This window comes from Vanessa atalanta, chromosome 18 (assembly GCF_905147765.1).
Source record: "Vanessa atalanta chromosome 18, ilVanAtal1.2, whole genome shotgun sequence".
Classification (NCBI taxonomy): domain Eukaryota; kingdom Metazoa; phylum Arthropoda; class Insecta; order Lepidoptera; family Nymphalidae; genus Vanessa; species Vanessa atalanta.
Window position 1 is genome coordinate 4,828,334 of NC_061888.1, and position 12,243 is coordinate 4,840,576.

Consider the following 12,243-nt stretch of genomic DNA (forward strand, 5'->3'; position numbering starts at 1 on the left):
TATCAGTCGTACCTCTCTCCTCGCTAATTCTCCTCCAGGAGTCAGAACAGAACAAATCCAACCGCCTCTGTCTCGCGTGCGATCGACATTCGTTATAGTAAGTTGCCCTTCAGATTGCTGGTAACGCGGATCGTTTGCTACCCCGCCTTCCCATTTTACTGAACTTTATGAAAAAAACAAAGTTGCATTAAGTTTTATACCGTGAAGCAAAAGTATTATAAAATTAGTATGATAGATAAACTTACTCAATTGGGAACCCATAATAAGGACACCAAATTGTGACGTCAGATCCAGCGACCGCCTTTACTGGGTTCATGGCGCGGATATATGGAGGACCTATAATACAATCGATTTTAATAAATATGACTGCATCCAATGAAAAAGATATATATTAGGTGAAATGCATTGTACCAAAAATCCTTAGATCGTCATTTCACTGTGAATTATAGGATGATGTTATATGTTATTGTACCTTCAATTACGCTAGTTCACTTATAATTTAAACTGCATCATAATAATATAGTTAATGCTTAACAGAAGATATATAGTTAGATACCGCATCTATTCAAGGTGACTTGAACATAATTTTAGCATCGCTTATTTTCATCTACACGGAAGATGGAGAAGATACTGGTAGCATATTCCCAATCTTCCGTGATTTACTTGGTGGTAGGGCGTTGTGCAAGCCCGTATCGATAGGTACCACCCACTTATCACATATTCTATCGCCAAATAACAGTACTCAGTAGTGTTGTGTTATGGCTTGAACCAGTGAACCAGTGTAACTACAGGCATGAGGGACATAATATCTTAGTTCCCAAGGTTGGTGGGGCATTGGCGATGTAAGGAATCGTTAATATTTCTTATAACGCCATTGTCTATGGGCGGTAGCATCTTCTCCGTATCATTTTTGCTCATCAAACAAGCGAAACTAGTCATAATAGTAATACTCGACAAATACTGGGGCGCTTAATATAATTACAGCAAACATCAATTAGTAATTATGATGATTCGATGAAAATACATTTAAAAAACGATCACTAGCAACACTGTTAGGTTATACTTACCGTAAACATTCAGCCGAGCAGCATGTGCGATTGAGCCGTGATTATTTGTAGCCCGACACTCGTAACGTCCGCCATGTTCAACCCTGGCACTGTTCAGTGACAATGTCGACAGTATGTAATTGTTACTCGACCCGATACTGCTGGGTCCGGTTTCCCGTCCTTCTGTTATTATTGCCCTGATCAAAATACCAATTATTAAAAAAAATATCTGTTTCATTGTTCTTTATTTAAAAATTAAATCAAATAGTGTTTATTTAAAATGTGAAAATAAAACACATCGTTGATGTCACGTTAAAAACTTTATGGAGCGTCTTTGAGGATTCAATAACAATAAAATGATTCATAATAATGAGATAAAAATATACCAATAATAATTTCGAGAAAGGATGGAAATTATATTTAAAATAAACCGTTGTAGTATATTAAAATATTCTTTCCATAATGTGGTTTTAATTTCGAAGATCCTTTTCATTAAACTTTTAACCAAAAAAATGAAAAAATCCGATTTGAATCCAGGACCTCGAGATCTGCGGCCTTTTATCTAGCCACTGGCAACATTACAGTATAATAATTATATATTATGTAATTTGCTCATATTATATAATAATTGTTACCCATGATGCGACGGTATTGGTTGACCATCTAACGACCATCGAAATCGAGGAGGTGGTTCACCAACAGCCGAACATTTTAACGCTACTTGCGCTCCTGGCTGTACCGCTTGCTCAATAAACGTATACACGAGCTCTGGTCGAGAATCTAGAAAAATAACAAAAAATATATCAAATGGGAAAACGTTCTCAAAGCGTAAAATAATAAATAAAATTCTCTTACCAGAGGATCGTTTAAGGCGTTTTCGTTTGATGCGAACGCTGTTGGTTTTCTTCACTAATGAGCACCATATAACTGGAATATAAGTATTAAGAAAATACAATTTGCTGGTGTAGATATATCGAAGAAGTATTTGTAATAAGCTCGTAATTTAAAAGTATTATGATATAAATAAAACCATATTATATATTATGTAGATTTTTTATTATTACAATATATGTATGTATATATATGTGTATCACCGTTAGATAAAAATCTATCTCGCGAGATTTATAAACTATAGATATAGATAAACTGCTGAAAGAATTTGAATGGTGATATTCGATAGCTTATAGCTCTTTCGATTAGATTTTTTTTTTTAAATTAAATGGAAATTTAATTCGATACACATACTAAACCCGTTTTTCTTAGGTCAGGGTATTTTTGTGACAATTAACAAGTAAGTGTAATGCTTCTATATGGAATAAATGAATTCGATTTGATTTGATAGATTATAATCTATGGAAAAATAGTGCGTTAAATTGTAAGCAATTTGTTACGGTTCACAATCTTTCGACAGTTTACAATCTCGCTGATAAATTATAATCTTACATTATTAAGAATTTTATGGTAATATATTAATTTATATATACCATACCAATTATAAACTGTCAATAGATCTATGTCGGAGTTTATTTTTAACGCTATGTAACCACTACATGGAAAGTACTGTTATTTTTTTTGTAGGTAGAATATTCAGTTTTACACGAAGTTACGCTTACGTAGTATCACTATCGACTAAAGTACAGATTTTTGTACCACAAATAAATCATCTACTATCAAAACTTTAACAACCAAAAATGAAAAAAATACTTCAAAACCAGTTATTTGTTTTCCCAGTTCAGTCCAGTTCGCAGAAGTCTGGATTAACGAACTGTAATATTGTTTTTACGTTAAAAAGAATGACTTCATATGAAAACTAATAATTGCATATCAAATTAAATGTTATATTAGGTAACATTTCTTACGATAATTTGGGATAGATTACCACTAATGCATAGCGATTTATTTGGAAAATTATATCATAGACAATAGTTTGATAGGTGCTTCATTCTAATAATTTTGCTAATCAATTTTTGTGTTCAAACAATAATCAGGCATACGTTCTGATATTAATTAGTACTTAACGAGCGGCGCGGTGGTTAGAACGCGCGAATTACAACGAAATATTGCGAGTTCAAATCCAGGCAAGCACCATTAAGTACTCATAAGCTTTAATTGTGTTAGGCAATAAAGGTGGGCTTCGTGAGTTTAGAACATATTCTGTAATAGCACAGGCGACCCAGCACTGAAACATTTACAGCCACGCAGTTATTTGATTAATTGTAAAGTTTTTCTTGGCGTTTATAAGTATATGATCAGTTTGATTTCGTTTGCGGGGACTTTCCAATAAGCAATCGCTATTTTTTAAAATACACTAGTATTTCTTGTTGGAAAAAATAGGGGTTCTATTGTAATTAAATAACCGAGTATCACTCGTGGTAATGATACCTTCCTAGTTCATACTTTGAATAAACTCATAGAATAGAAAATAAATTATATTTTGGAAAATGTAAGAAAGGCAAAGTAAAGTTAACAATTAAAATTATTTATATCATTTATAAATATTATCATAATATCTTTATTAGTTTATAGCCGTGAACATAAAAATCAATTGATAGAATAAATTAAAACATTAAATATTTAACAGATATTTCCGTATCTCGTTAAGCTGCTTCCATAATATTTGGAGACATTTATTTCTCTTTGTTGTGATAATTTGTTATGTTGAAACTTGAAAGTGAATGTGTCTCCCTTACTTCCAAAGCTGTGAACATCTATCACAACTCCATAAACATTACCACAGCATTTAATATGTATGACTTGCCCGAAGATATTTTTACGATTGTCGAGGTAGATACTAAAACTACGGAGTCACAAACTGTATCCTATAAAGGTCATGCTGAATTTAGGTCTCACTGAAAAATTCACTCAATTTTTCTTTTTACTATCCGCGTTCGTTCAGAATTTATAACGCCGTAAATTTTAAGACTAGACAAAAAATTTACAACCTTGTATGTCTGGATACTCCGAGATAAACGAAATTTCTGATAACCTTCGAATTGTAGGATTTCATAATCGATATCTAGAAATATATTGTATTTTGAATTTACCGTTTTACCTATTCGGTTAAATGTCGTTTAAGGTGATTTTTTGAACAAGGTTACGGTTTCTTCCTGCGAATGTCAATTCAATGATGACGGAAAGGACGATCACTGTTTAAATAATAATCCGCTGCGCAAAGCTTTTAAGTAAGGCCGTTCATTTTTAAAAAATCCTCGGATTTAAAGTGCATTAAATTTTTATGTATTTTTCTTTACTAAATAAGCCTGAGTTCATAACTTCGTTGCTCTACGACATTGCTTTAATTTTATTCAACTCTTTCATTTTATATAAAGCATAGTATTTAAAAACTCGTTCAATTGAAATTTACTAAAAATAATTGAATTAACGAAAACATTCTCATAGACCATTCTGTAAAATATGAAACAAAAAAAACTGCTTTGGTACAATAGATTGTTCTGAAACGAGTTCCGGTGTATGAAAATCAAAAAGTAAGTCCTCCCGACCGTCCGTGACACCCGCCCCCACAAAGATGGATGCCAGTACGAAATATTCAGCGAACTATTTCAATTTGGAAAGTTTCCTCTTAGTGAAGTAACCGCCACTGGTTCTAAATAGACTCCAAAAATTAATCTCGTCAACGTCACGTATGGTCTTAGGAATATCTCTTAAGCAAGAATAGTAAAAACTTACACAGAATATCGCGACCGTAATCAATATTTACAATGTCCCTGAATATATTTAGATTCGGAATGTGTATGTTGGCAAACATTCTGTACTGCACGACCGCTTCTGCATGAAAAATTCGGTAGCCGAGCGACAATGTCTGTAGGGGTCGTTCTGAATATACCTTTACACAAATCATTCTATCGATATTGGGTCTGTGCCGGCAATATTCGTCCGCATATTATGATTATAAATATTTGTCTATTTTGATTAAAATTTTCGATATTAAAATATGTTGTAATAAAATTATCCTATACGTAACATTTTTATAACCAAATTACATATTCTGTTTGATATTATTAATGTTGATATTTATAAGAGTCTTATTACAAAGTACTTATGTCGCTCGAAAATAAGTGCTTTACATTAGATGTATCATATTATGAACACTCTTACAATTACACGATTTACTATAAAGTGTACATTTTATCATTTTAAAAAATTAGAATAATTTGTAAAACATATGATATCGGTACCATAAAATTTTTTGATATTACTTTTTGAATTTTTATAATATTACTAGCTGCCCCGCCCGGTATCGCCCGCGTTGAGCTTTATAATAGACCCCGTGGATACTAGCGTGATGCTATATAAACTATAACATTTGTAGCACAAATTGAGATTTTTTCAAATCAAACTAGTAGATACTTTTATTTGAGTGTTAAAAAAACCTTTCAGCATAATTTTACTCCACAGATATAAATAAATGATTTAAAATTAAATCAGAATTATGTTATTCCAAAACGTTACTAGGCGATGACGGTCTAGTAATAAGTATTTTTCGCAACAATTTGAGACTCGCTGAGGCCTTATTTTTCTCTCTGAGTGGGTTCAGAATTTATGAGAGACCCCAAAGCAATAAAATACCTTGCGAGAAAATGAAGGAGCAAATCGTAATATATTTGTTCCTTGGTGGCTAGGCAACCCATTTTAGCCATTCGCGCGTGGAAATATTATTTCTTGCTAACAATAGACGTGGACGTACCCTTTTGATTATACTTTCATTTTCTGAGATCTACCCTTTATTACGTCGTTGTGATCTCTTCGGATGTTACCACGAATAGGTATTACAGCGAATGAATGTTTCCATGTTCGGATGGATTTGTATTTGGAATAAAATAAAATGCAATTTATTCATGTTGTATTTTGTTATATCCTAACGAGTGTCCGGTCACCAATTATTTTTCGATTTCCAACCAATTAACGGCCTATATGAACCCTATATATTCGGCCTATATGAACCATATATATTCGATATATATATATATAGATAATCAATTTTTTTTAAAAGATATTTTTTTATATCATAAAAAAAATACTAAAATACACTTTAAATTTTTTTTAAAATTATTTTTAATAGATAATTGATGTTTTCCGTGAATTAAATAAGATAGCCAAAATAAGAAAGTATATGATATATTCCATATTAGCTGTTAATTTGATGTTATTATATAATTAATTGAACTCGTAGACTGTAAGTGTTGTCTTCACACGAAACAAAACATTTCGCATATATTTAATACTAGTTGTCGCCCGCAGCTTCTCTCCAGGTATAGGGGTTTATCGTCAGGTGTTAGGTATAAAAAACCAGCTTATGACCTTTCTTGAAGTTCAAGCTACATACAAAAGTTCAACAGATCTGGTACAGTGATTTGGCTGTGAAAGAGCAACAGACAGACAGACAGACTTACTTTCGCAATTATAATATTAGTATAGATAGATTATAATAGGCTTGTGACGACAATGTTGGTGCTTTAACTAATAAATCGTCGACCTCCGTGGTCGAGTAGTGTATACACTCCACTCCACTCCGAGGTCCCGGGTTCGATTCCCGGCCGAGTCGATGTAGAAAAAGATCATTAGTTTTCTATGTTGTCATGGATCTGGGTGTTTGTGGTATCGTCATTACTTCTAATTTTCAAAGTGCTTTAACTTCTTACATTGGCATCAGAGTAATGTATGTGATGTTGTCTAATATATTAAATAACACAATCTTCTCCCATTTTCATTTCAATCCGTGCAAACGACTGGACTGACGTTATTGGGTGTCAACTATCAAGGCTACGACTATAGATCCAAAATGATCGAAGCTTATCTTTACCTGGCTAGTATAATTTAAAAATCATTGAAATTTGTTTGTTTTATTATAGCTGGATGGTAAAATATAAATTTAAATATAAGCACAAGCCAAATAACAAACATTATCGCGAATATATTTTTTTGGAGTTAAACAAAACATGTACAAAATGTTTGAAAGCTTTAAACTCACGGTCGTTCGAATAAATTTAGAATCTCTGGATATTAATTTCATATCATAATATTATTCCGCATATTTGTGAACGTTTCAAAACAAATGTGATGAAAATGGGCTGAAACTTTATTTTATGTTTCAATGTGTGTATAATATTATAACTAAAATAACAAAATGTAAAGTGTGTTACATACATACTTTACGTTTTTATGCCCTACTGTTGGGTAAAGGCCTCTTCATCTGTCAATCTTAATCAGTCGTTTATACTACTAACTTTTGCCCCTTTTTTATTTTCTTTTCTTCCAGTGTTGAGCACGAGAATAATTATAAATAACAAAGTGGAATACCAATTATTTTGTAATTTAATATGAATTTTGAATATAATTCAACTCTATTTTAAACTGTTACAACTTTGAATAGATTACAATGAAACAAAATTATGTTATTTTAGTATAGGAATACCATGCAAAATGTTTTAAACATATTCTTGTTAGACAGATTTTACGGTTCGTATTGAATATACATCTGTAAACATAATAGAGTCTGAATCAATATTTTCAACAAAAGCTAGATATATATAAAAAAAAAAAACATTGTAAAATAGATTTGGAGACCTGTCAGCTGTGAGGGTATATAGTTTTATAACAGGTTTACAATTAATGTAAAAAATAGTTAAAATATAAATCAAATTATTCATAATCAAATCTTTAAAATACATCGATAAATAAAATAAAATATATACTTACGAAAGTCGTGGTTTTTCTTGGCTTCCTTGAGTATTTTCTTCACACTGTCGCAAGTGAAGTAGGCAGCATTCAACTCAATGCAATTGTCCCTGATGAAAAAAATAATAATATTAAAATTACAATTACAATAAGAATATTGAGTATATCTTTTCGTTTGTAATTGTATATCTTTTTTATTAATATAATATGTTGTATATATTTCTAAAAAATTAAGTAAAGTATTCACCATTAAATGTCCCACTACTGGGCTAAGGCCTGCTCTCCCTTTGTGGATAAGGTTTGGAGTTTATATCATGACACTGCTCCAATTCGAGTTGGTGGGTCCACATGTGGCAAAATTTCGTTGATATTAGACACGTGAAGGTTTCCTCATGATGTTTTCCTTCACAGCTAAGCACGAGATGAATTATAAACAAAACTAAAGGCATATAAATTGCATAACCTAACTACTTGCAAATAATATAGTGCAATAACCCTAAGCTTTGAATGTAGTAAATATATAATATTATATGTATTATATAATAAATAAATTTACTAGCATTAATATAAAAAAATCTCGAACAAATTTCCGCTATTGAAATTAATACACAACGAATTTTATTCCTCGTTAAAAATAAAACATCGAATACATCGAGTTATCGTTTCGTATATACGATTTGTAAAACAGCGCAAACTTACGTACCATTATCAACATCAAAATAAAATATGCCAACGCTTCTATTACATCGCGATAAGGGTTATTTTAGCTCGCATTTGTTGGACCTTTTGTTATCTCGATCAGTGATGTTGTACAGAGAGCTTCCCAATTACACCCCGAGGGAATCCAAATAAAATACACCAATTATTTCCCTCGTATTCGCTCTTTCCTTCAAACCACTGCTAATTACAAACAACGACTTCGGATGTTTTTAACAAGTGACGTGTACAGAAGTAACCCGAGATAAAAGAACATGCCATACGAAATGTGAAAAGTGATTTTTTACAGATTCCTTTGAATGTTATTAACACTTTTTTACGTCATAGCAATTACTTATCTTTTTGATTTTACGTATTGTCCCCAAATTATTAACAGTGGTATATAACTGCTAGTGGCGAAAGATACAGCTAGCATTATTTTTATATAGGTGTCTCACCTTAACTGAACGCTCATTGTGTTACATTATCTAGAGAACCAAGACGTAATTGTAACAAGGCACTTCTAACATAACATTATTCTTTAGTTTCTTAATAATATACTCATATAGATACCTACTAAGATATGTAGTTTCAGTATAAGGGTCACCTCATCTCAGCGCGTAGGTGTCGTAAGAGCCGAGTTAAGAAACTAAATAAATCTAATTGAGTTGGTTGTGGCGTTTATGTTCCTCATCATCAAAATTAATACGAATTAGGATTGGTGTCAGACAGGCGGCTGGTTATCAATCTGCTAAAAAATATTCATACAGACAACCCGTACGATACCTAACGACTTTACTTCAATGTATTTAAAATGTCAATTAATTCCTGTGATAAACATAAATTATTTAATAAAAAAATAAAAATAAATAAAAAAAACATTTCTCTCGAAACTACAAAACTCAAGTAACAGTCAACAACGTGTTAAAATAACAAAACGTCATAATCCAAAACTAATGTTATAAAGTTGTAAAATGTAAATGTTATATTTGTTAAGTCCAGGCAAATGAGAAATTGTTGACGTAAACTGTTTGTAAATGCGAAAAGTTGTTGAAAACACTTGAATATGACAAAGTTGGGAACAACGGGAGTTGATAGAACTTTTATAAAAATTGTTATAGAAAATAGCTATTTTAACACCAGCCTTAGAAAGGAGTTAGTCTTACAAAATTACGGTAAGTTTTTATTCGTCTTGATTTGACTGCAAAATAGTTTTAATTCAACTTACTTGTGATTGTATTTGATATAATTTTTTATCTGTAGTAATAAAAAATAAATATTATTTTGAATCATAATATATTTTAAGCGAATTAGAAAATAAAAATTCTTACATGAATTTAAACGGTATCTAATAATATGTAATTATCCTTTCATTCCATATAAATTAAATTTAAAAAGATAATCATCCTATAACATATTTAATTTGTAGTACTAAATCAATATTTTAGTGCTGTCAACACACTAACAATACATTTATATGATCAAAAATCCATTACAGAACTCGGAAGAAACAAACATCAAGTCTGTATTCACAACGGAGAGAGCGTTATTTTCCTTAAATAGTCTATCACGAGAACAAAACATTCGCCGCCTAATGTTATTTCGTTGAACCCTTTACGAAGCGCTTCAAATCGTTGGTAATGGAAGGTAAACATTACACAAGGGTTGGCTACTATAAATGTAGCACCTCATAGGGAAATCAAATATGTAAACATTTCTTCTTTGCATGTTTATCTCAAACACTGCATTAAATATATATTAAAGTTTGTACACTAAAGATAAGGATTACGTGTGAACTCACTAGCGTAAATTCACGGAAAGAATATTATGACAGTATTTAATGGCGGCTCAGCCTAAATTCTGAAAAGCTGATGTCAACGGAATATAAATATTTTTGAAATACAGAAACACGTAAACTACACAATTTAAAATGCAATGGTATTATAATATGGGTCTTTAAAAAAAAATAGGTTTAAATTAAGCTAACTTACATAAAGGTTTTATATACCTAAGCCATTTTTAATTATTTTCAGTTTCAAACCAACGAAAACACTTAATTCATAATATCACGTGTGATTTTTTATTTATTATTTAGTGTAATTAGCGTATTACCAAACAAATTAGCTTAAAATAATTTAATTTACTTAAAAATGACATTAGATTTATTGGCGCTATTTTGTTATTTATAAAAACCTCCAATACAATCAAACGTATTAAAATATAATTATTTTTTTTTAAATATCGAATTGATAGCGGCTACTTAGTTTAATTCAATAAAAACTTTTTAAATGTTATTAAATTGAGTCGTAGTACGACGTTGGCTGTATAGATAATATCGTCTACGTCACGAGATGGGAAATTAGGGTAAGAAGTGGGTCAAAGTCGCACGGGGTCGACGCTCGACGGCGGCGTCTAGTAATTATGCAAGTGAGACCGCGAAGCTGTCATTAACCGACATTATGTTAAAATAATATAGTAAAGAGGTAACTTGCTAATCTATATCGTTTTTATGACTTGTTTGCAGTTTACAGATATTTTATTATATACTGTTTTACATTTAACATCCCTTAGTGGATGATTAGTTAATACTGATTTCTCGTTTTTTGTCATCATTGATTTGATATTCAAACGAATTATAGTTTAATTATTTCCTCCAAAACTACGATTATAGTTAAAGTCGTAAAATCTATAATAAATAGTACAGTTTATACGTATAATCTAATAACAAAATCATTTGGATATATTTAAAAAAAAAACTATAAAAAAAGCAAATGCTTCTAATTTAAAAACGTAAGTCTTAAGTTAGATTTACTTACTCCTTGTCAGATTGAATAAGTTGGTTGTGCAGGAAATTTCTCAGATCAACTTCCTGATCCTCTCTCAGGTCTCGGGAATCTGTGGACGATTTTTATAAATTATATTTTGTTTTGTTTTTTTTATTACAATTACAAATTTTAATTACTTATAAATAATAAAAATGTTTACTAAATGAATCTTTATTTTATATAAACACAAGAATAAAAATTAAATTATAAAAATATGACTTATAAATTTTAATCGGCATAGAAGTAAAATATATTTTTGTAATTTAGAGCTTTGTCAAGCATATCGCTAGTGCAGTCAGACGGGTAGACGTACTTGTGTTAACGAAGTATGTGAAATATGCTGCTCTTATTCGCGTCGATTAAATCAATGGCCACTTCCATACACGAGTCCCCATTTATATTTTCGGGCGTGCGCAATAAAATCAATACTGTGAACTTTGCAAGAGTGCAGTGACCCAGTCACCAAAATAAGGCCACACGTTGCATAAACTATTTGTAGTAAAATACTGACATACTCAACCCGCGAATATTTTGATACAATTGAACGTCAGCGGTTAACACGCATCACGCGTTCTTGGTGAGGTAAAACAATCGAGGCGAGAAGCCAACTAAAACGAACCACTTGAAACGAAATAAAAAAAAAACTGTTTCGAATGCGCATATTTCTGTATAAGCTGGGACCACGCGGTTCGTAGACAAAGGCTTGTGAAATTACAGTCTTGCTTTTAAATGCGAGAATGAATCGCAATGTCTCGTCCCCTCAAAGCTTTGCGGATCCGTTATGGAATGCGACGTTGCGCCTCTGTTCTTGAATATACGGATGGGATTACCCCTGTATCTGCTTAGGGCTGATGATCTCGCTGATGAAAGTGTGCGTGAAATACGTTTATTTTGCTTTATTATTTCTTTGACCGAACGAGAAAGAATCGAGTATGATATATTCATAAACAGTGTTTCTGCTTATTAAATATTTTTTGTAT

At 31.4% G+C, this 12,243-nt stretch overlaps 1 protein-coding gene across 1 annotated transcript in view; it reads right to left on the reverse strand.

Annotated features, from left to right (window-relative positions):
• LOC125070901 (Down syndrome cell adhesion molecule-like protein Dscam2) overlaps positions 1-12,243 on the reverse strand; it is a 63,247-nt gene that overhangs the window by 28,967 nt on the left and 22,037 nt on the right. The window contains exons 3-9 of the mRNA XM_047680908.1: positions 11,255-11,333; positions 7,764-7,852; positions 1,902-1,973; positions 1,682-1,826; positions 1,068-1,243; positions 246-336; positions 13-163 (exon numbers count right to left, since the gene is read on the reverse strand). Of these exons, the coding sequence (XP_047536864.1) occupies positions 13-163; positions 246-316 (222 nt within the window). The 5' untranslated portion in view covers positions 317-336; positions 1,068-1,243; positions 1,682-1,826; ... (1 more) ...; positions 7,764-7,852; positions 11,255-11,333. The remainder of the gene's footprint in view (positions 1-12; positions 164-245; positions 337-1,067; positions 1,244-1,681; positions 1,827-1,901; positions 1,974-7,763; positions 7,853-11,254; positions 11,334-12,243) is intronic.